The following is a 25,642-nucleotide window of genomic DNA, read 5'->3' on the forward strand; positions in this document are numbered from 1 at the left end:
AAATTAAAAAAATGCAGAGTCAAAAATGCAATGGAAATAGATTGAACTTTAGATGTTTATTTGGTACATGAAAACTTAAGTGAAAGCTACATTTTGTGTGCATATGTCATCATGCACTGATTTTCATCTGCAAGAAGTCCGTTTGGTGGAAACACCACTGTTGGGAAAATACACATTTTCTTCATGCGGATTTTTTAATATTCACATGAGAATCTGTCACAATTGGATGGAATAGTATCCCCTTTTCTAACACCTAATTTGACACTTAACAGTGACAAAAATATTAGATAATATGTAAACTGTGGCTCAATTTCACTTGTGCTGATGTAAAGATAGAGTTCCACACCATTTGTATTGTATTATTGTCTGTGTCATTAAATATTTCAGAAGAATTAGGAAGCTATTAAGAGCAAGTGAGTTGTGTATAGTGTTTTGTGAGTACAATAAATTACTGGAGGTGACAACTGTCTAAGAGCAATGCATTCAAACCTTAAAATACTGATTCTCCAATTACATCCATAAAGCCCTTATTCTTGTGTTGAATTCCACTGAATTAAAGCTACAGTTATTGGGCGAGCTGACAAAATACACATAGAAATGTGAGTTATATATCTATCATTCTCATTTGAAAGCAAGTATAAGAAGCGTTAGATCTGTTCAATGTGTGCTATTTCTATGCTTCCCGTTCTAAAGTTTATTTTTTGCATCTTTTACTTTCGGTTTTGTACGCCGGCTTCAAACAGCTGAAAATACAATATTTATATTTATATTTATAAATATATTTTGCAGCAGTTTACATGGTACAATGATTTTCTATACAAAACTTACTTGTTTGGTTAAATAAACTGAAATTGGGCAAATAATTATACATTTTAGCAACCAGGTAATGGTGGAGCGATTTCTGCATAGTGCATCTTTACATGAAGATTTGTTTGGAGTGCAAAAATCTTCACTCGAACATAAAAAAATGTAAATACTCAAAAGACATTGCATTTCGTATTGATACCTCATAAGTTTATTTACATTCTTAAGGTGTTAACATTAAAATACAATGTCACCCTTTCAATACACCATTTTAACCATGCCTGATAACCCAACTTTAAAGTACATCCTTCAAACCATTTTAAAGGCTTCACAACAAAAAAATGGATACAACTATTTATATTGCATATTTTCAACCAGGTTTGTACAACATGCAAAGCAAAAATAAAATGTATCATATGAAAATATAATGAATATTGAGATAGAACATGATGATTTACAAAGGAAAGTACTTCTAAGGAAGAAAAAAAAACAAGCAATTGTCTTGGGAAATATGAACACTGGTTCACGAGGCAACAAGTGACGAAGCTAAAATATATTTTCCAAATATGTAGAATACAGTCAATAAAGATTGTCTTATACATTTCAAAACTGAATAATTTTTGTGATAAACATTTATTTAAATCTTAGCCTTGTACAAATGTTCTTAGTTTAATCTAGTGAAATAAAAGGGTGTTGATGCGGTATGAATACTGTAATGACTGCCATGAATTTGGGAAATACCTGATAATAACCATATTATTTTTCCAGTTCTGAATCACTCAATTTACAGTATTATTCACACCTTGTAGTCTGTGAAACCCTTTCATGCATTGAATATGCAAGCACTAACAAAAACATTACAATACAGCAATTGTGATTCATGTGGTGGTGGTTAGGGCTGTTACCATATGAGATCAGATATATTAGTAGGCAGGTGTAGGGTAGAAGCAAGGCAGTAAAATGATTCATTATATTTTGCATAATAAACATTAAGATCTGCCTTTTCAGAGTTATTTGTTCATAATTGTCTGAAAAATAAAAAGGCTAAAATGAATTATGTATATACGTATCTCGGTGTAGTCTTAAGTGTGAACGCTAACGTTTATTTCAGCTAAGTTCTTCGTTTTGACTTGATGGTCTCAGGAAAACATAGGCTTCAACAAAATGAAGAAAAAATTACTTGAATATACAGAATTTATTTAAGATTTGTGTCTGGCAAAAAGATTTCTGCTGAGAAGTTATTGCAGCTTGATCCTGCATCATATCTGCGCCCATAGCTTGTGGAGCTGAAGGATGAGGAAGATAAATTAGTGGAGAAGCCAGAGCCTGTGGCATCAAAGCTCCCTCGTCTGGAGCCTGACCTGGAGCCAGTTCTTGAGTCGGGCCGGGAACCGGATGCTGACCCAGAACTGCTAACACTGTAAGGACTGTAAAGGCCTTTACTTGACTGAGAAGACCCTTCCAACAGACGCAGACCAGAACCCTCCTCAATCATGCTTCTATCCATGGCATCCTTGTATGAGATCTTAAGCTTTGTCTTGGGGCAGGTGAGGTATTTGGAGTATCCACTGATATCCCGTAGCTTCTGTGCAGTACGTGCATCTAGGGTGCCCTTGTTGACAGCAACATCCAGTGGAACTCTGCCATTGACATCTGGTTCGATCAAACCACCAGTTAGATATTGTACTTCTAGGAATCTCTGACCCGCCTCATAATACAACCACCCCTTTTTTAATGCTTGTGCAGCAGACATTTTTGTTTTGGTTCGGGGATCCTCAAATCCATTGAAGGCCTTCTGTGCCAGATTGATTCGGTCAACCATGATCTTATCCACAAGTCCCATGTTCACTGCATCTGCAACTGAGAATTTCTCTCCAGTATTTGGATCAATGATGCCACCAGTGGAAGCCTGAGCCTCCAGCAGTCTTTGACCTGTGATATTGTCCACAAGATTTCTGCGCATGGCTTCTGTGACTGACACCTTATCCAATGTGTCAGTATCTAGTATTCCAGCCACAGGGCCCGATTCTTCTGTTGGGTCATTCCATATTGTTGCTGGGGGTTTGATAGAGGGGGCTGAACTATTGGAGTAAGATGATATGGACCCAAAGGAGGAGGACCTAGATCGGGTGCCACTTACGTTTCCGGACAGCATGTCCGCAAACTCTGTGATGGACAGAGTGCCAGCACGGTACTGATCCAGAGCAGACTGGTCAATGAGGCCCTTTGTAGTGGCATCATCAATATCATACTGTTGGCCAGACCTTCTATCAATGATCATGGACTTCACAACACCATCAGATGAGGAGATAGTAATCTCCTCCCACTCACACTCCTGCTCTGCAAGCTCCATGTAGGTCTGGTGATCAATAAGTCCTTTGTGATATGCCTCATACACAGACATCTCTTTGCCTGTCTCTGGGTCAACAATGACTACTCTACGTTTACGCACAGACGATTTGGAGGATGTCTTCCTCTCACGTTTCTTTTCTTTTAACAGCAAAAGTGCAAGTCCAGTTTCCGGGTCAATCAGGCATCGCTCCATCAGCTGCAGATAAGTGAGGTTCTCCTCAGTGTTAGGGTCAAAGAAGCCTTTAGTGTCATCAGATGGGTCTGTAAAAATACCATTCATCTCCTCATCAAACAGACCACGTGTGTAGGCCATCTCAACTGGCAAGCGGTGACTCTCTTCTGGATCAACGATCCCACCAGTGGCAATTTGGGCTTCCAATAGTCGAATGCCATGGTCTTTCAGAATGAGACCCTTTTTCATAGCCTGGAATAGAGAGATGTTCTTGCCAGAGTACGGATCCCTGTAGCCTGTAATGGCACGCTCAGCAGAGATGAGCTTGTCTTTGAACTCTGAACCAACGACTCCCATTTTAACAGCTTCACCAACATTCAGCTTCAGGTTCTGTATTGGGTCAATTATATATCCTGTTGCTGCTTGAGCCTCAAGAAGTTCAAAGGCTGTCCCGGGTCTTATCATGTTCTTTTTCATTGCTTGGTAGATTGACAGGCGATCTTTGCTAGATTCTACATATACTCCGGCAATGGAGCTTGTGCCCTCAAGGTACTTCTTCACTTCTCTGCTGACCTCTTCCACTGAGATAAGGCCTTCAGTGAGATCATTGTATGTCTTTTGGTCAATAATCTGCGAACAAAGCAGCTCATCCAAGGTAACTTGCTTTCTGAGACCCTTGAAAAGCAGCCTTCTGTCTGCCATTGAAAGTAATCGCACACCACTCTCTTTATCAATTTTGCATCTCTTCAGCAGTTGGGCATAGGTCTGTCTCTCCTCTGTGGTTGGATCAACATAACCTTGTACATCACAGTTTGGATCAGTGATCCTGTCAAATGTTTCCTTATTGATGTACCCGCGTTGCATGGCAACATCTGTGGGAAGGTGGAAGTAGTATTCTGGATCCATAAGGCCTCCAGTGGAAGCCTGGGCTTCAAGGAGCCTCAGGGCATAATCCTCAGGAACAAGGTATTTTTTCATCGCTTGGAAGAGAGAGATTACTTTTCCACTGTAAGGATCCTTGTAGCCAGTGACTGCCCTCTCGGCAGAAAGAAGTTTGTCATGGATTTCAGGGCCGACTATCCCTTTGCGCACAGCCTCGTCAACAGTTAGCAATTCATCTTTCACAGGGTCAATGATGAATCCTGTTGCTGCTTGGGCCTCCAGGAGACTGATAGCAAAATCAGGCTTAATGAGACCTCTCTTCCATGCCTGGTAAATACTGACCTTAGAGGGGGAGTCTGAGAGGATTCCAGCAATACTGCCAGTGCCAAACAGATACTGCTTTACAGATGGCATTTCCATAACCTCACGGACAGTTTTCTTCTCTTGCTTCAACAGATTGTATGTTTGAAGATCGATAATGCGAGAACTGTAGAGGTCCTCAATAGTGACTCTTCGTCTGATCACATCACAGGACATGCTCTGCTCTACTTTCAGTATGTCTCTTTGTTCAATGATTTCAATGACGATGATGATCATTCTCTCCTTTGTGATTTGCCCACGGCGATACTGTTCCAGGAGCCTTAGCTTTTCCTCCTCAGTGAGCAGGTTTGACATCATGACATCCCATAGGGTCATTACCTTCCCTCCATAGGACTGATGAGGGATATCCACTTGACTGTTAGTCAAGTCTGTCTGTGCCTGTTCTTCTGTGTATACGTAGGACTTTTCCACTGGACTTTGAGCTTCAGCTTTTGATAGTGGCAGGAAGCACAGACCAGTATCTGGATCTCTTATGCATTTCTCTTGCAGTTGTTTATACGTGTAACTTTCATTAGTGTTGGGGTCAACGAAGGCTTTCATATACCCTGACGTGTCATTAAAGGTCTTAGCCATCTGCTTATTGAAATAGCCACGTTGGAAGGCCACATCATTTGGGACACGGTGACTGCTGACTGGGTCAATAATCCCTCCTGTGGCCATCTGAGCTTCCAAAAGGGGAATGGCATGTTCTCGTAGCACAAGCTCCTTCTTCATGGCTTGGAAGAGGGAAATAATGTTGCCTGTGTATGGATCTCTAAAACCAGTCACTGCTTTCTCAGCTGAAAGAAGTTTCTCGTGAACCTCAGGACCAACAACTCCTGCTTTCACAGCATCATCCACAGTGTACCGCTGGTTTTTGACAGGATCGATAATGAAACCAGTTGCTGCTTGTACCTCGAGTAATGCAAGACCTGTATTTTGTCTCAATATATTCTTCTTTATTGCTTGATAAATGCTAACCTTTTCCTTTGAGTCACCCATATAGATGCCTGCAATCTGTCCATCTGTTCCTTGCAAGTATTTCCTGACTGCGTCCATGTCACTGATTTCTTTCGGTTTCTTTTCGCCCTGTTGGAGTTGATCATATGTAGCTTCATCAATTATTTTGGATTCAAACAATGAGTTGGCAGTGACAGGTGCTCTAAGACCTTCAAAGCTGGCCTGTTCTTTTTCCTGTTTCTTGGTCTCCTTTTTATCAACCATTGTGACAAGGATTGTAATAATTTGTTCAATAGTCACTGTTCCAGTTCTGTACTGTTGAATTACCTCGATTCTTTGTTCCTCTGTAATATATTCAGAGTTTATGATCTCCCAAATAGTGACTTTCCTTCCTTTGAAAGGTCCATACTGCGGCTCCAATGTTGCCTGATTCAAGGCATCTTTGATCTGGAGCTCAGTGTATTGATGATCCTCTTTTGACTTTTGTTTCTCTTTTGACTTTTGAATTGCATTCTCTGAGAGCGGAAGAAATGGAAAACCAGTCTCTTTGTCAGTGACACATTTTTTCATGAGTTGTACATAAGATGCATTCTCCCACATGTTAGGATCAAAGAATAATTTAGTTTCATCAGTGTGGTTGCTCAAGGTCTTGTTCATTTCTTCTTCAAAATATCCACGTTTACAGGCAACATCATGTGGGATGCGATAACTTTTGACTGGATCAATTATACCTCCAGTTGCAAGCTGAGCCTCTAGTAGACGGATACCCTGGTCTTTCTTAATAAGGTCTTTCAACATTGCCTGAAATAGGGATACATTCTTTCCAGTGTAGGGATCTGTGTAGCCATTAACAGCTCTCTCTGCAGACAGAAGTTTTTCATGCATCTCTGGGCCAACAAGACCTGATTTAACAGCCTCATCCACAGTGAGCTTCTGATTTTTGACAGGGTCAATTATAAATCCAGTCCCAGCTTGAGCCTCAAGAAGAGTCAATGCAGTCTCGGGAGAGAGCATCTGTTTCTTTACAGCTTGATAGAATGGTATTTTCTCCTTGGTTGACTCAACGATCACTCCAGCAATGCTAGGTGTTCCTCTTAAGGCTTTCTTAACACACTCCATCTCAGAGATTTCAATGACAGTTGTTTTGCCATTATGCAATTTGTTGAACAAATCTTTATTGATGATCTTTGATTCTAGAAGTTCAGCTGCAGTGACAGGAGTCCTCAGACCATCAAACACAATTTCATTCTTCTTCTCTTTGTCTTCCACAACACTAATGACAATTTTGATACATTTTTCTATTGTGATTTTTCCGGTCTTATACTGATGAATCAGATCCTTCCTCTGTAGCTCTGTAAAATACTCTGAGTTAATGATTTCCCAAATGGTCACAGTCTTTCCTTGGAATCTTCCAACTAGAACAGAGATATTTGCTTTAGTGAGTACATCTTTAGTCTCTTCAGTTGTGTAGATCTTGTCACTTTGTGCAGCGTTCTCTGTGATTGGTAACACAAGCAGGCCTGTCTCTGCATCTGAGGTGCACCTCTCCAATAGTTGCTGATAAGTGAGGCTCTCCTGAGTGCTTGGGTCAAGGAATAACTTTGAGTCAGCAGTAGGGTTTGATAAAGTTCTGTTAATCTCAGAATCCAATTGGCCCTGCTTATAGGCTGTCTGAAGTGGTACACGGTGACTATTGACAGGGTCAATTATTCCACCAGTTGCAATCTGAGCATCCAGAAGTCTAACGGCCTGGTCTTGTTCAATCAAACCCTTTTTCATTGCCTCAAAGAGTGAGATTCTGTCTCCAGTATAAGGATCTTTGTAACCAGTAGCTGCTTTTTCTGCAGAAAGCATTTTGATATGGAGTTCTGGACCTATTAATTCCTCCTTTACAGCTTCATCCACAGAGAGCATTCTGTTTTTCACTGGATCAATGAGGTACCCAGATGCTGCCTGAGCTTCAAGAAGCATTGTGGCAGCACCAGGAGAAAGTTTATTCTCTTTCATGGCCTGATACACACTCATTTTCTGCTTGGCTGGGGTCAAGACTCCGCCAACACTATTCTTGCCTTTGAGACATGTTTTCACTTTCTCGGTCTTGCTCAGGTCTTGCACTGTGGTTTTCCCTGTTTTCAGCTTGTCAAAGTCCATTTTGTTCAGTATACCAATGTCATGGAGCCTGCTGGCAGGAACCTTGTCCCTAATCCCATCAAAAGCAAATGGTGAATCTTTGTTTTTCTTTGCACCATCTACTACTTCAGACCCATTGAATACTTTATTTGTAGTCCCCACCATTGTCATTGCAATTAGCTGGTCTTCAGGGACCTCCTCAGTTTGAATCTCCCTTTCTTTAGTGTGGGGTGTTACTGATTTTTTAGGTGTAGAAAGTTGCTGCAGCTTCTCACGAAGCTTTTTATTCTCCTCACCCAACAAATTCTCTTGTTCAAGCCTTTTATTTTCAAGATCCTGCATCTCTTTCTGCTTATTGCACATCTCCTCCTCAGCATCCTTCTGCTTTTTCAAAACGGCATCCATGGTAGCTTGGAGTTTCTTCTTCTCCTGTTCCATCTGCTTCATTTGATGATCCTGCTCATCTTTGAGGGCTTTGGCCTTCTTAACCTCATCTTCAAACTGTTTCTCAAGCTTATTTCTCTCTTCCTCAATGAGCTTTTCTTTTTTCAGCAACATTTGTTTTTCTGTCAGGATAGTCTGCTCAATAATGATCTTTTCCTTTTTAATTTGTTTTTGTTGGGCATTGGCCATCTAATTTGGAGAGAAAAAAATAAAGATCAAATTAATACAACTTTAAAGACATTTTTGCACATGGTCTTAACATTATATTATTCTGATTATAGTTAACTGCTACATAATATAATCAAAATATTAATATATAAATATGATATATTATATACGACATGTAATATTCTGAATGTTTTCGAAATGGGTTTCATTTGAAAAGCATTTGCTAGAAAATACAATTTCATTCACAAAACGCTGCAACATTCAGTTCATGAGCTGGACACTTAGTATTGATGACAGTCTCTGCAATTCACATGAATAGGACATTTGGATCTCCTTTATGTGTTACTGTTTTTGAGAAGCTTATGGTTATTTGCAAATGGATTTTCACAAGATTATTTTACATTGCACAATACCTCTTTAGACTTAGTCTGTAGGTCTGCAGCCTCTTTTTGTAATTTCTCCTTTTCTTTCTCAAGGTCAGCTATGGTTTTACATAAATCATCAGACTGTTTGCTTCTCTGTAATCTCTGCCCCTCCAGTTTATCTACAATTACTTTTTCTGAAGCATTTTGCTCTTTCTCTTGGAGACAAACTCTTATCTCATCAGCTTGTTTCTTGAATTTCATGGCCTCCTCCTCTGCTTTGGACTGAGCATCACTGAGCTGTGTCACCCTAAGCTTCAATTTCTCTGCTTCTGCAGTTGTTTCACGCTGCCTCTTGCGCTCAGCCTCTAGAGATTTTTGGAAGCCCTTTGTCTCCTCATCAAGACGCTGCTGCATTTGCTGCTTGTCCTCCAGCAGTTTTTGGGCCTGCTCCTGAGCTTTGTCCTTTTGTTTCTGGAGCTTCTCTGCCTCAGCTTTCAGTTTAGTTGCTTCTTGGATAGCTTGCATATTCTCCTTCATCATTTTGTCAGCAAGAGCCCTCTGTTCGGCAAGCTCGGACTCTGCAATCTGTCTCTCTTGGGCTGCCTCCTGAGCTTCTAAGCTTAGCCTGGCAGCATCCTCTGCTAACTTCTTCATGTTCTCAGCTTCCTCTTCCAGGAATTTCTGAGCATTAGCTTTGTCTTTACTCATGAGACGCTGATTCTCATTCTCAATTCTAAGCTTAAGTTTGACCAGCTCCTCCATCTGGACCTTGACCTTAAATAGCTCATCCTCAACTTGAACTTTCTGCTTGACAGCATTGCTAACTTCATCCTTCTGGCGCTGAAGCTCCTCATCTAAAACATATTTCTGCTTATCAGTCTCATCCAGTCGCATTTTCACCTTTGCTAGCTCCTGCTCAACTTGTGTCTTCTGCTTCAATGTTTGTTGAGCTAGCTTTTTGTGCTTGGCCATCTCTGCGTCTGCCTGCTGCTTCTGTTTCAGAGCAGAAGCCTCAGCTTCTGCTCGCTTTGCAGCCTCCTGCTCTGCTTCCTTCTTCAGTCTCTCAGCATCCCCCTGAGCCTTGGCCTGTTTGGCAGCCTCAGCTTCAGCTGCTTTCTTCTGTTTCTCAGCATTCTCTGCTTTTTGACGGAGTAAAGCAGCCTCTTTCTCAGCTTTCTCCTTGGCCTTCTCAGCTTCTTGTGCAAGTTTCTTAGCCATGTCAAACTCCTCTTTGAGCTTGGCCTGGGAAAGATTGTTCTCTTTCTGCTTGACCAGAACATCCTGTGCTCTCTTCTCTGCATCACTACATTTCTGTGCAGCCTCTTTGGCTAGAATAATCTGTTTCTCTGTTTCTTTGTCAGCATTGTCCTTCTGCTTGTTAGCATCGGCAGCAATCGTTTTGAGGCGCTCAACTTCTCTCTGAGCTGCATGGCATTGTTGCGCTGCTTCTCCCTCTGCAGCAGTGATCTTTTTAACTTTCTCTTCAGCTTGCTTTCTTTTGTTCTCCTCCTCTAAAGCAAGCTTTCTGAGTTTCTCTGCCTCTTCCTCAGCCTTGACTCTGTTCTTATGCGTCTCATCTGCAATGCCTTGAAGCTTGTTCAACTCCAACTCAAGATCCAACTTGCCTGTTGATGCCGTCTCAAAATTTAGTTTTAGGATGCAAATCTCCTGCTCGACCACCCTCCTCTGCTTAAGAGTTTCCTCTACAATCTTCTTCTGCCTCTCCAATTCAGAATCAGAAGTCTTCATAAGCTGGGTGATCTTTTCATCAATGTCTTGCTTGTGCTGTTTTGCTTGGTCTTCTAAGACCTTTCTCTGATAACCCTCATCTTCGGCTTTTCTCCTAAGTCTCTCATTTTCTGCCTCTTTATCCTTCAGGGCAATCTCAGCTTCAGTTTTCAGGCCAGTTGCTTCATTAATGGCTGCCAGTTTTTCCTTGAGTATGTTCTCAGCCTCTGCTCTTTGCCGAGCCGCATTATTCTCCGCTACCTGCCTCTGCTTCTTTGCCTCTTCAGCGATTGATCTCAGCTTAGTCGCCTCTTCAGCTAGTTGCCTCATTTTTGATGCCTCAGACTCGAGGAGATTTCTGCTTTTCTCTGTTGTAGACATGGTCTCCTTCTCAGCTTTCAACTTCAACTGAAGAAGAACTTCCATTTCACTTCTCACTTTAGCCAGTTCGTCTTCTAGCTGTTTCCTTTCTTTTACTGCAGCATTCACCTCATTTTTCAGGCGCTGGAGCTCTTCATCCAATAAAGACCTCTGTTGCTTACCATGGTCAAAGTCAGACCTTAGGCGAATTAACTCTTGTTCTGCAGAGAGTTTCTGCTGTGCTGTTCCCTCTGCCAATTTCCTCTGTTTATCCAGCTCCTTCTCTGCCATTTCCTTTTGCTTAAGAGCAGCCTTTTCAGCCTTAGCCCTTCTCTTTGCCTCTTGCTCAGCTTCCTCTTTCTGTTTCTCTGCTTCCTCCTGAGCCTGGCTCTTCTTGTGGGCTTCTTCCTCAGCCTGGAGCCTCAAACGGAGTGCCTCATTGGCTTTCTGCCTCCACTTCTCAAGCTCCTTCTCTGCTTCCTCCCTGGCTTTGTTGGCTTCTTCTTGTTGCTTCTTGAGATACTCTGCCTCTTCCTGCAACTGAATAACAGTGCCCTGTTCTTGTTTCAGCGATGCCTCAAGCTTTACTGCCTTCTCATTAAAGGACAAGCGTTTGGTCTGCAGTTCGGTGGCGGCACTCTTCTGTGCCACCTCCTCCGCAACCATGACCTGCCTATGCTTCTCCCCTTCTGCCTGTTTCATGCGCTTCTCTGCCTCTTCAGCTTGCATCTTGAACTTCTGCAACTCATCCAGGGCCTTCTGCTTTTGCTTGGTAGCTTCTTGTTCTGCCTCTGTTTTGCGATTCAGCTCCTCCTCTGCGTTGCGCTTTTTCTGAGTCTCTTCATTCACCTGCTTGCGAAGCTTCTCTGCCTCCTCCTGAGTAACTTTCCTCAGTCTCTCAGCCTCGGCAGCCATGTCCCTGAGCTGCTGAAGTTGGGCCTCAGCTGTGGCCTTTTGCTTTATGGTAGTCTCTAATTGGATTCTGATGATATGGATCTCCTCCTCCATCTTGGTACGACTATACAGTGCCTCCTCAACCTGCTGGCTCTTGGTTTGGATCTCCTGCTCTGACAGGTTCTTGAGTTCGTGCAGCTCCTGCTGTATGTTGTGCTTCTGTTTCTCAGAATCTACTTTCACAACCTCTCTCCTGCTGACCTCTTCTTTCATTTTCAACTTGAGTTCCTGGGCTTCTTGTTCCGCTTTAGTGATAGCTTTGATGTGTGCCTCAGCTAACTGCCTTTGTTTGTCTAATTCAGCCTGCATCTCAGCCAACTTTTTTCTCTCCTCCTTCTTTAGTATTTCAGTAGCTGTCTGTATGAGTGGAAGCAAACAGAAAAGGGTAAAACAATGTTAAGTATTACAGTGTTAGAATATAAATGTTTGAGCTGTTTGAAATACTCAAAAAAGTTAAACGTTTACAGTGCCTTGCGAAAGTATTCGGCCCCCTTGAACTTTGCGACCTTTTGCCACATTTCAGGCTTCAAACATAAAGATATAAAACTGTATTTTTTTGTGAAGAATCAACAACAAGTGGGACACAATCATGAAGTGGAACGACATTTATTGGATATTTCAAACTTTTTTAACAAATCAAAAACTGATTGGGCGTGCAAAATTATTCAGCCCCCTTAAGTTAATACTTTGTAGCGCCACCTTTTGCTGCGATTACAGCTGTAAGTCGTTTGGGGTATGTCTCTATCAGTTTTGCACATCAAGAGACTGAAATTTTTTCCCATTCCTCCTTGCAAAACAGCTCGAGCTCAGTAAGGTTGGATGGAGAGCATTTGTGAACAGCAGTTTTCAGTTCTTTCCACAGATTCTCGATTGGATTCAGGTCTGGACTTTGACTTGGCCATTCTAACACCTGGATATGTTTATTTTTGAACCATTCCATTGTAGATTTTGCTTTATGTTTTGGATCATTGTCTTGTTGGAAGACAAATCTCTGTCCCAGTCTCAGGTCTTTTGCAGACTCCATCAGGTTTTCTTCCAGAATGATCCTGTATTTGGCTCCATCCATCTTCCCATCAATTTTAACCATCTTCCCTGTCCCTGCTGAAGAAAAGCAGGCCCAAACCATGATGCTGCCACCACCATGTTTGACAGTGGGGATGGTGTGTTCAGGGTGATGAGTTGTGTTGCTTTTACGCCAAACATAACGTTTTGCATTGTTGCCAAAAAGTTCAATTTTGGTTTCATCTGACCAGAGCACCTTCTTCCACATGTTTGGTGTGTCTCCCAGGTGGCTTGTGGCAAACTTTAAACGACACTTTTTATGGATATCTTTAAGAAATGGCTTTCTTGCCACTCTTCCATAAAGGCCAGATTTGTGCAATATACGACTGATTGTTGTCCTATGGACAGAGTCTGCCACCTCAGCTGTAGATCTCTGCAGTTCATCCAGAGTGATCATGGGCCTCTTGGCTGCATCTCTGATCAGTCTTCTCCTTGTATGAGCTGAAAGTTTAGAGGGACGGCCAGGTCTTGGTAGATTTGCAGTGGTCTGATACTCCTTCCATTTCAATATTATCGCTTGCACAGTGCTCATTGGGATGTTTAAAGCTTGGGAAATCTTTTTGTATCAAAATCCGGCTTTAAACTTCTTCACAACAGTATCTCGGACCTGCCTGGTCTGTTCCTTGTTCTTCATGATGCTCTCTGCGCTTTTAACGGACCTCTGAGACTATCACAGTGCAGGTGCATTTATACAGAGACTTGATTACACACAGGTGGATTGTATTTATCATCATTAGTCATTTAGGTCAACATTGGATCATTCAGAGATCCTCACTGAACTTCTGGAGAGAGTTTGCTGCACTGAAAGTAAAGGGGCTGAATAATTTTGCACGCCCAATTTTTCAGTTTTTGATTTGTTAAAAAAAATTGAAATATCCAATAAATGTTGTTCCACTTCATGATTGTGTCCCACTTGTTGTTGATTCTTCACAAAAAAATACAGTTTTATATCTTTATGTTTGAAGACTGAAATGTGGCAAAAGGTCGCAAAGTTCAAGGGGGCCGAATACTTTCGCAAGGCACTGTAAGTACATGTAGGTAGACAGAGTGGGGTCCACAATTATTGACACCCTTGATAAAAGATGAGCAAAAATGACTGTATAAAATCAATCATTCAAATACTGATAGCTACAGTGCGTTCGGAAAGTATTCAGACCCCTTCACTTTTTCCACATTTGTGACTCACCACCTGGATTTGGTCTTATGTAGCAAAAGCTGAAATTGTGTTTTTTTACATTGGATAAATTAGAGACTCAGAGCTACACAATGGTATATCATACACTGCATTTGAGGAACAATGGGAAAGTAATTCTGCTTTGAAAGTTGATCAACTTGTAAACTCAATTTTGAGAAAATCACCTTCAAATGTTTTGATATCTAGTGATGAGCTCTTCTTTGTCTACACCAATTCATCATCATTCACACCCTCTTAAGCTTTAGCCCCACCCATCTCGTTTCACTCTTGGAGCGCACACTTGACGCTCTGGCTGATGATTTGTTTACCTCTGGATAACATAAAAACAGCCGTTACTGACACCGGCCATATTCAACTGGTGTTATACACACACGACACGTAATGTTTGCTAACGAGCCAGCCAGCTAACATTAGCTAGTTAAGCAACAATGAACAAAGTGCCAACAACGAACAAAGTGCCAACATTAATAAAAAAATACATATATTTAACTAGGCAACAAACTAACTAAGAACAAATTCTTATTTACAATGACGGCTTACACCGGCCAAACCCAGACAACACTGGGCCAATTATGTGCCGCCCTATGGGACTCCCAATCACATCCGGTTGTGATACAGCCTGGATTCGAATCAGGGTGTCTGTAGTGATGCCTCTAGTACTGAGATGCAGTGACTTAGACCGCTGCTCCACTCGGGAGCCACATTAGGTTCTAACTAGAAAAGAAAACAGCTCTGGGAAACAAATAATAACGTCAGCTAGGGAGCCAGCCAGCTAACGTTAGCTAGCTAGCTAACAGTACACTTTAGCTTGAAATGAAACCACTTTCTGTCAAAATTACAAACGTGTAATATCTGAAAATGTAGCTAGCTATCGTTAGACTATCTCACCTATATACATCATCATGCCTGATGGACACGTCTCCCTGTCAGGAATGCCATGCCACAGTTGCCCTTAGTTTGAAAATGTAATCTGGAGACAGCTGTTTTCTCCTTAGCTATCTCTTTAGCTATCATACTCTAATTCCACTGATTTCAAAACTTGATCCTCCAGAAAGTGGAAAGCAACACTTATGCAGCTCCGCTACACAATACCTAAAAAAAAAAAGGCTGCGTTCGACAGGATTACCAGCCCACTCATTATCTCAACCAATCATGGCTAGTGGTAAGGTTGCTCTCTTTTTCTGTGGCTTAACTAACAAGGCTCATCATTTAACAATTGTTTTCTTATTTACAGAAGAAATGCAAGTTTGTTTGGCACATGAAAGTTCACATGTTCGAGAAGGCATTTCTGCCAAAAAAACACATTAGTTACGCTTAGTTTCCTGAATCGTGTCAAATTTTGTTACGTTACAGCCTTGTTTAAAATAAAAAAAGAAATTAAATTAAACTCAGCAATCTACAACCACAATACCCCATAATGACAAAGCGTGAACAGGTTTTTAGAAACTTGATTGGACATGATTTGGAAAGGCAGACACCTGTCTATATACAGTCCCACAGTTGTCAGAGCAAAAACCAAGCCATGAGGTCAAAGGAATTGTCTGTAGAGTTCAGAGACAGGATTGTGTCAAGGCACAGCTAAGGGGAAGGGTACCAAAACATTTCTGCAGCATTGAAGGTTTCCAAGAACTGAGCAATCGTGGGAGAAGGGCCTTGGTCAGAGAGGTGACCAACAACCCGATGGTCACTCTGAAAGAGCTCCAGAGTTCCTCTGTGGAGATGGGAGAACCTTTCAGAATGACAACCATCTCTGCAGCACTCCACCAATCATGCCTTTATGGTAGAGCGGCCAGATGGAAGCCACTTCCTCAGTAAAAGGCACATGACAGCCGCTTTGAGTTTTCCAAAAGGCATCTAAAGGACTCTTGGACCATGAGAAACAAGATTCTCTGGTCTGATGAAACCAAGATTGAACTCTTTGGCCTGAATGCCAACCTTCACGTCTGGAGGAAACCAGGCACCACACATCACCTGCCCAATACCATCCCTACGGTGAAGCATGGTGATGGCAGCATCATGCTGAGGGCTTGTTTTTCAGCGGCAGGGACTGGGAGACTAGTCAGGATCGAGGGAAAGATGAACAGAGCAAAGAGAGAGAGATCCTTGATGAAAATCTGCTCCCAAGCGCTCAGGACCTCAGACTGGGTTAAAAGGTTCACTTTCCAACAAAACAACCTTAAAAACACACAGCCAAGACAACGCAGGAGTGGCTTGAATGTCTCTGAGTGTCCTTCAGTGGCCCAGCTAGAGCCCAGACTTGAACCCGATCTAACATCTCTGGAGAGACCTGAAAATAGCTGTACAGCGATGCTCCCCATCCAACCTGACAGAGGTTGAGAGGATCTGCAGAGAAGAATGGGAGAAACTCTCCAAATACAGGTATGCCAAGATTGTAGCGTCATACCCAAGAAGACACAAGGCTGTAATCGCTGCCAAAGGTGCTTCAACAAAGTACTGAGTAAAGGGTCTGAATACTTATGTAAATGTTAAATTTCCGTTTTTTTTAATACATTTAAAAAAATTTTTTTCTAAAAACCTGTTTGAACTTTGTTATTATTGTGTGTAGATTTATGAGTAAACATTTAATACATTTTAGAATAAGGCTGTAACGTAACAAAATTGGGAAAAAGTGAAGGGATCTGAATACTTTCCGAATGCACTGTATATTGTATGCTAAAAAAGTTCTAATGTTTTTGAGCACACAATTTATTTCATACAGTCATTTTTCTCATCTTTATCATGGTTGTCAATAATGTCGGAACCTAAATGTATTTCAAATGAATAAATATTTGTTATCTAGGGACAGAAATGTTTGCTATTTGCTTTGAGAAAATAATCCCATACTTAATGTATGGCTCACATAGTGAGACTTTACATTGCAACCTCACTATTGAGATCTTGAATAGCATAATGCAGTTGAGGTATTTTTCCTTGTTTTCTCTTGTAGTAACCATTTCATCTTTCATTACTAATATCAAATAAGAATCAATCAAAGAACACGTTCAATGTACTGACTTGGCTACTACTCTTGAACTTTACCTTGGACTAAGATTGTATTATCTTTTACCTTCTTCAAATTCAATCCACCATGTTTTAAAATTGGAAATAAACTTGAAAGGACAGAAGCAGAGAAATAATAATGTGCAAAGACCATGCAAAGTGTATTACCCACAGAGGCTAAGTTTAAATCGAGTTGATCAGTATTTTTTAATTATTAGGAAAAATTCGGAGCACCTACATGGCCACCTACATGGCCAGACAAAATGAAGATAATTTGGGTCAGCATCAAAAGCTCACCCGGCTAACATGCAGCGACACAAAAAAATACTCTGGAGTTCTCACCCCAGAGACTTAAAATAAAAACCTAAAAAGACATGAAAAGCACCAAGCAACCACAATGCACCGTTGACTTTGTCTGTAAAATGTCAAAGCTACTGTACGTAAGCAAGGCAATCCCAATTACTGACATTTACTGCATAATCTAATCCTACTTTTATGCAAGATATTGTGGAAGATATATTATTTGATTAATAAGAGACAAGGTCCAATAATGGGGATTTGATGTCTTCACTATTATTGTACAATGTAGAAAATAGTAAAGAATTAAGAAAAACTGGTGAACTGGTGTTCTGACTGGTACTATATACTGACAAGGATATATTTGATTTTCCATAAAGAGAGTGTTTTATAGTAACTGTTGTTATAGCCTGCGTATGTGAGTCTGTTCGTTCCATCATGCCACTCCTTGACATGCCACAAAATGTTTGGCATGGAAAAGAGTTGACATGATAGCACAAACAGATCTTGGACCAGGATATTGTTGTTATGGTTAGTGGATAAGCAGGGAGCTGCTGCCTATTTTCAATCTGTCCCTCAATTACCTCCTCATCCTCAAGTCGGCGCTGTGTCTCCATTATAAACTTGATGTACAGGCTGGTCAGAGTCATCAATTCACTGTAGCGAGTTCTCAGAGTCACATACTGAAAGACAATTCCAGATGTTTAAAGTCCTGAAACAATTGTGAATAATGATCATACCTCCAAGACATGCTAGCCTCTCACCATAACAATAACAGGGGAGGTTAGCATTTTGGGGGGGTATGATATCTATGCCTGCATTCATCATTATTCACGACTAATTCAAGATTATCCATAAGCATGGTAGCATCCAATGTAGAAGTGTTAGAAACATTCTTATTCTTATTTACAATAAAAGTGAATCCAAAATGACACAATACATTATTTACCATTCATTTCTATTGGGCAAAAAATAATCTGAAACACAACTAAAACAAACAGCAAATGCATCCAACAAGTTTGTAGAGTCACTAGCTTGATGTAATTATTGTGTGCTAGGAATATGTGGCCAAATACTACATTTCTGACTACTTTAATACACATATAATTTCTCCCAATACCTTTGGTCCTCTAAAATGGGAGGGGACTATGTACAAAACCTGCTGCCATTTCTAAATGGTTCGCCCAATATGGATGAAAATACACTCATATTAAAGCTGTCAGTCTGCACCTTTATCCCGTAATCATTGTTTGATTAAAAAACTGTCCCAATACTTTTGCAGCTCACTGTAATTGTAAACAACTTTAAAGCTACTGAAGCTGTAAAAGACTATGAAATAAATTCCCCATCATGTCTATATGTCTACCTCTTGGATGATATTGTCAGATGCACACTCCATTTTGGTTTTCTTTAGGGGTGAAGCCAGAGGTGCCATCAGAGCTTTGTACGTCACCAACTGAAGCTCATAGTCCTGGGGAAAACACATTGACATAATATACAAATATCATTGATGCAACAAATCTGCCTTTGCATAATCTTATTTTAAGTGACATCTGATCTGCATACGCACCTTGACCGCATCAATATATGACCTTGCATGTTTTTGACACTCCTCAACCTTATCTTTGTTTTTCTCAATCTCTTCTAGGAGTTTCTGCAATAATAAAAGATTGTAAAACTGAAAAACCGAGTCTTGAAAACGTAACATTACATTCCATCATCGAGCTAAGAATCTTCATCTCCCCTATTTGTAATGGAAGCCTCCTGATACCTAGTCCTGGGTGCCTCACATCGATGGTGGATTAGGTGAATTTCCCTGTTTCTATGTAAAACACTGAGCATCTAGGTAGAAAAGCGTTATATAAATCCAATCAATTATTATTATTATTATCAGTTGTACAGTACCTTCTCCTGTGCCAACTGCTGCTTGAGGGCCTCGCTGTCACCGATGGGCACAGCCTGGATTTTCTCCTGCCTCTGCTTGGCATCATTGAGCCATCTGATGAGCCAGTCATAGCTCTCGCGGTAGGAGCGCATCTGCCTCCGTAGCAAGTCCAGCTCGCATTGGCGCAGGTCTATCTGGCCGAACACGGCCTGCCAGCGCTCCTCTAGCACAGCCACTACTTGGCGAAAGTGTTCCAGCTCGGCATCGTGCTCGCTGTGGACCTGCGTCATCCGCTCGTTTACGACCATCGCCTTCTGCAGCTCTTCCTGGAGAGTGTCGAACGTATTCTGGTCATCCTCGGCCTCGCCAAGCATTGTCTACCAGAGAGAGAGAGGGAGAGGAAGAGAAAAAGAGGGAGAGAGTAGACAGAGAGAGAAAGCGAGATATATATATATATATATATAAAAAAAGAGAGAGAGAGAGAGAGCAAGAAAGAGGGGGAGAGAGAGGAACATTGCTAGAAATGCATAGAAATCATTAAGTCACTGTCTGATAACCAGTCCGTCCATATGAAAGCATTGTCTACACACCAACGGATAGAATACAGTTAATTCTAACAGAGATACTGTACCTTTAGCTGGGTGCGGTAGTTCTCCACCTCTTTTTCGTCTGTTGGCATCTTATTGACATCTCGTAAACGGGCTTCGTACTTTTTGAGGGTGTCCTCTACACCCTTTGTTCTGCGGATCACTATGTCGATGGTTTGCAGTCTAAACAAGGAGTGATGTATAGTGTTAGCTGTGTGTGTATTATGATACAGATAAACTATTTAGATTGAAGATGTTACTTATTGGTCTTATGGTTTTGATATGCATGTAGTAACAATCAGAGTTAGCGAGGGCCTCACTTGTCCAGGTACACGGAGGACAGGCTGTAGATGTGCTCCATCTTCTTCAGCGTAATATTCAGCTCAGAGCACAGTACTAGGGCGGAGCTGGCCTGCTGAGCGGATGTCAGTACCTTCTGTGTCTTCTCAGCCACATTGGTCAGGTCTTTCTTCAAGTCCTCCAACTCTGACTGTACTTTCTATGAGCAGAAAAGGGAATAATGGACCATAACTAGCCATTCCACCTGCAGTCTTTTTTTCATGGAGTTGCTAACAAGCAAAATAGGAATACAAGGGTCTTCTGAAATTATTATGACAAGAATCGAGAGGATGTAACATACTACACAGCATGTCTGATCTAAAAACGTTAGTTTGCCCTTCTACTGTCTAACTTAATTTACTTGATACAAGGGAACTTGAAATAGTTTCCTAAACAATAACCCTCTGTTGAATGTGGCCTGTTTCAAATAGGCATGTTATCTATTTTGGGCTGACAATTCATCACAGATCTACCATTAACTTCAGTCTGTTTACTTTGGGATTAGATGTGTGATTTACGGTAACCATTGCAGTGGCATGGTGACCCCCGGAATCTAAATTACATACAGTCATGTGAAAAAATAAGTACACCCCCTGCAAAGTGTTTTTTATTTTGTTTTACATATTTGGACACCCGGATATTTGAGCTAAATTCCAACCACATGCATTGATAAAGGTAAACCAATTAACAAATCACACACAAAAAAGTTAACTTTGAAAATGCAATTTCCTCATTGGAAAAAAGTCAGTATACCCCTACCTTTACCATGACATAAAATGGCAAAGATTTGAATCAGGTGCACCACAACAAGTGCAAATAATTAGAAAATCATTAGAGAGTAACTTGGGAAAGTCCAGCCTTCCAGAAGGTCCAGAAACTTGGTCTGGTTTGGTCTTAACCATATGTGTGTGTGGTAACACATCATGCCAAAATCAAAAGACCTATCAAAGGCCCTTAGAATAAAGATTATTGATGCCCATGAGTCTGGGAGGGGTTAGATATCAATTTCCAAGCAATTCGAAGTACATCATTCCACTGTCAAACAGATCATCTACAAATGGAGAAAATTCCAGACCACTGGCAATCTACCTAGGACAGGTAGTCCCACAAAATTCAGCCCAAGAGCTGACCGAAAGATGCTCATGGAAGTCTCAAATAACCCCAGCATAACATCAAGAGATTTACAGGCTTCTCTAGCCACAATCTTTGACAACTGTCAGAAAGAGACTAACTTGGCCTATATGGGTGGTCAGGAAGGAAGAAACCTCTGGCAAGAATTGAAAATGGCTGTCTAGCAATGATCAACAATCAACTTGACAGAGCTTGAAGTATTTAAAAAACAATAATGGGAAAATATTGTAAAATCCAGGTGTGCAAAGCTCTTAAAGACTTACGCAAAAAGACTTACAGCTGTAATCACTGCCTGTTAACATCTGTTTCCAACTCACACCCTCAAAAATGTAGATGCCCTGAACCCAGCTCACTTTCCAGCTCACACTCTCAAACACCTAGATACCCCTGAACGCAGCTCACGCTCCAGATCCCAATCAACTTCATTTTAATCACCTGTTCACACACCTAAACGTCATTATCACACACTATTTAGATCAGTTTTTTGCACCCAATCACTGTGAAGTATTGTTTGTTTTTGTGACACGCGTCTTTCGGAGCGCTGGTTTCCCTGTGATTTACTCCTCCGTGTATGATAGTCTTTGCCTGACTCACTAACAACGCCTTTTGCTATTCCCTGCCTGTAGTTTAGCCTATCGGATTTCCTGTTATCTACCTATTGCCTGATCTTACTAGCCTTTTCCCTGCCTGTACAGTTGCCCTTTTGGACCCCCTGTGTATGACCTTCTGCCTGCCCCTGGACCCAGCTATCTGCCTCCTGTGGCCCTTTGCAATAAACATCGCCCTGCGCTTGAAACCAGCTCTGTCTCCCCTTGTGTTCATTACACCACCAAAGGTGCTTCCACAAAGTAGTGACTCAGGGTGTGAATATTTTACTTTTGGTGGGAAAATATATACTGTACACTACCGGTCAAAAGTTTTAGAACACCTACTCATTCAAGGTTCTTTTTTTTTTTTCTTTTTTTTTACTATCTTCCACATTGTAAAATACTGAAGACAACAAAACCATGAAATATCACATATGGAATCATGTAATCAAAAAAGTGTGAAACAAATCCAAATATATATTTGAGAATTCAAAGTAGCCACCCTTTGCCTTGATGACAGCTTTGCACACTCTTGCCATTCTCTCAACCAACTTCATCAGGTAGTCACATGGAATGCATTTCAATTAACAGGTGTGCTTTAAGATAATTTGTGGAATTTCTTTCCTTCTTAATTTGTTTGAGCCAATCAGTTGTGTTGTGACAAGGTAGGGGGGTATACAGAAGAAAGACCTATTTGGTAAAAGACCAAGACCATAATATGGCAAGAACAGCTCAAATTAGCAAAGAGAAACGACAGTCCAGCATTACTTTAAGACATGAAGGTCAGTCGATACGGAACATTTCAAGAACTTTGAAAGTTTCTTCAAGTGAGGTCGCAAAAACCATCAAGCGCTATTATGAAACCATTTTATTTGTAAACTACAGGGTAATGTAAAAGTAAAAAAAAAACATTTGTGATCCAATACGTAACATAGTACATGTATCATCATTTGGTTTTAATCCAGAGACAAGTATCGAGATCCTCTGATGGTGTGGAGGGATTCTAATTGTGGATTTAAAAGAAAACATCAATCGAACAATAACACCTTTGTTTTTAAGCCCTGCATTTCTAATCCCTTCATATTATTGTTGGATCTGATTTTAACACATAACATTAATGATACATAGATATGCTGATATTTGACAAACTTACTTTACTCTTGACAGTTTTAAACTTTCTGAGATGTAGCCATTATTTACTATTTTACACCTATTTTACACATAATGTAAAGGTAATGTTAACTATTTAGAAATTAAAAAACAAAAAAACAGTCCCCAACAGTGAATTATTAGGTAAATTAATCAATTCTTAATTTTAAAAAACAAACAGGCATAGGTGGTTTACAATCTACTCCTAATGTAATCTATTCCATGATCTATTAACACGTAATACTGCATTCAAGACAAGGAAAACTTAAAATAAGAATAAAGAATGTTAATCATAATAATCACTGATTATAAACATTGTAAAAAAAAACGCTGTATGTTCTTCGGTGCAAACGTCACCCAAAGACCACTTCTCAGTTCCTATGCTTCCTGGCTGATGTTTTGGACACTTTTGAATGCTGGCGGTGCTTTCACTCTAGTGGTAGCATGAGACGGAGTCTACAACCCACACAAGTGGCTCAGGTAGTGCAGCTCATCCAGGATGGCACATCAATGCGAGCTGTGGCAAGAAGGTTTTCTGTGTCTGTCAGCGTAGTGTCCAGAGAATGGAGGCGCTACCAGGAGATAGGCCAGTACATCAGGAGACGTGGAGGAGGCAGTAGGAGGGCAACAACCCAGCAGCAGGACCACTACCTCTGCCTTTGTGCAAGGAGGAGCAGGAAGAGCACTGCCAGAGCCCTGCAAAATGACCTCCAGCAGGTCACAAATGTGCATGTGTCTGCTCAAACGGTCAGAAACAGACTCCATGAGGGTGGTATGAGGGCCCGACGTCCACAGGTGGGGGTTGTGCTTACAGCCCAACACTGTGCAGGACGTTTGGCATTTGCCAGAGAACACCAAGATTGGCAAATTCGCCACTGGCGCCCTGTGCTCTTCACAGATGAAAGCAGGTTCACACTGAGCACATGTGACAGAGTCTGGAGACGCCGTGGAGAATGTTCTGCTGCCTACAACATCCTCCAGCATGACCGGTTTGGTGGTGGGTCAGTCATGGTGTGGGGTGGTATTCCTTTGGGGGGCGCACAGCCCTCCATGTGCTCGCCAGAGGTAGCCTGACTGCCATTAGGTACCGAGATGAGATCCTCAGACCCCTTGTGAGACCATATGCTGGTGCGGTTGGCCCTGGGATCCTCCTAATGCAAGACAATGCTAGACCTCATGTGGCTGGAGTGTGTCAGCAGTTCCTGCAAGAGGAAGGCATAAAGCTCCTATAGAGCTCCATTTTTATGGAATGGTCTGCCTACCCATGTGAGAGACGCAAACTCGGTCTCAACTTTTAAGTCTTTACTGAAGACTCATCTCTTCAGTGGGTCATATGATTGAGTGTAGTCTGGCCCAGGAGTGTGAAGGTGAACGGAAAGGCTCTGGAGCAACGAACCGCCCTTGCTGTCTCTGTCTGGCCGGTTCCCCTCTTTCCACTGGGATTCTCTGCTTCTAACCCTATTACAGGGGCTGAGTCACTGGCTTACTAGGGCTCTTTCATACCGTCCCTAGGAGGGGTGCGTCACTTGAGTGGGTTGAGTCACTGATGTGATCTTCCTGTCTGGGTTGGCGCCCCCCCCCCTTGGGTTGTGCCGTGGCGGAGATCTTTGTGGGCTATACTCGGCCTTGTCTCGGGATGGTAAGTTGGTGGTTGAAGATATCCCTCTAGTGGTGTGTGGGCTGTGCTTTGGCAAAGTGGGTGGGGTTATATCCTTCCTGTTTGGCCCTGTCCGAGGGTGTCCTCGGATGGGGCCACAGTGTCTCCTGACCCCTCCTGTCTCAGCCTCCAGTATTTATGCTGCAGTAGTTTGTGTCGGGGGGCTAGGGTCAGTTTGTTATATCTGGAGTACTTCTCCTGTCCTATCCGGTGTCCTGTGTGAATTTAAGTATGCTGTCTCTCCTTCTCTCTTTCTCTCTTTCTCTCTCTCGGAGACCTGAGCCCTAGGACCATGCCTCAGGACTACCTGACATGATGACTCCTTGCTGTCCCCAGTCCACCTGGCCGTGCTGCTGCTCCAGTTTCAACTGTTCTGCCTTATTATTATTGGACCATGCTGGTTATTTATGAACATCTTGGCCATGTTCTGTTATAATCTCCACCCGGCACAGCCAGAAGAGGACTGGCCACCCCACATAGCCTGGGTCCTCTCTAGGTTTCTTCCTAGGTTTTGGCCTTTCTAGGGAGTTTTTCCTAGCCACCGTGCTTCTACACCTGCATTGCTTGCTGTTTGGGGTTTTAGGCTGGGTTTCTGTACAACACTTTGAGATATCAGCTGATGTACGAAGGGCTATATAAATACATTTGATTTGATTTGATTTGTGGGTTGTAGACTCCATCTCATGCTACCACTAGAGTGAAAGTACCGGCAGCATTCAAAAGTGACCAAAATATCAGCCAGGAAGCATAGGAACTGATAAGTGGTCTGTGGGTACTACCTGCAGAACCACTCCTTTATTGGGGGTGTCTTGCTAATTGCCACCTGTTGTCTATTCCATTTGCACAACAGCATGTGACATTTATTGTCAATCAGTGTTGCTTCCTAAGTGGACAGTTTGATTTCACAGAAGTGTGATTGACTTGGAGTTACATTGTGTTGTTTAAGTGTTCCCTTTATTTTTTTGAGCAGTGTATATTTCACCCCCCCCCGTCCCGTCCTGTCCTTTTCCACACAACTTCATCTAAAATTTTAGCCAGGTAAATACTGACTGTCTTTCCTTATCTGTAAGCCAT

The 25,642-nt window shown here is 41.7% G+C and overlaps 1 protein-coding gene across 1 annotated transcript in view; it reads right to left on the minus strand.

The window, feature by feature from the left end:
* Window positions 1-992: 992 nt before the first annotated feature.
* LOC112230035 (plectin) overlaps window positions 993-25,642 on the minus strand; it is a 97,945-nt gene continuing 73,295 nt past the window's right edge. Inside the window, exons 25-32 of the mRNA XM_024396263.2 lie at window positions 20,026-20,204; window positions 19,750-19,888; window positions 19,139-19,495; window positions 18,804-18,887; window positions 18,600-18,704; window positions 17,818-17,916; window positions 8,686-12,036; window positions 993-8,293 (exon numbers count right to left, since the gene is read on the minus strand). Of these exons, the coding sequence (XP_024252031.1) occupies window positions 2,000-8,293; window positions 8,686-12,036; window positions 17,818-17,916; window positions 18,600-18,704; window positions 18,804-18,887; window positions 19,139-19,495; window positions 19,750-19,888; window positions 20,026-20,204 (10,608 nt within the window). The 3' untranslated portion in view covers window positions 993-1,999. The remainder of the gene's footprint in view (window positions 8,294-8,685; window positions 12,037-17,817; window positions 17,917-18,599; window positions 18,705-18,803; window positions 18,888-19,138; window positions 19,496-19,749; window positions 19,889-20,025; window positions 20,205-25,642) is intronic.

The sequence above is a fragment of the Oncorhynchus tshawytscha genome, linkage group LG31 (genome assembly GCF_018296145.1).
Source record: "Oncorhynchus tshawytscha isolate Ot180627B linkage group LG31, Otsh_v2.0, whole genome shotgun sequence".
Taxonomy (NCBI): domain Eukaryota; kingdom Metazoa; phylum Chordata; class Actinopteri; order Salmoniformes; family Salmonidae; genus Oncorhynchus; species Oncorhynchus tshawytscha.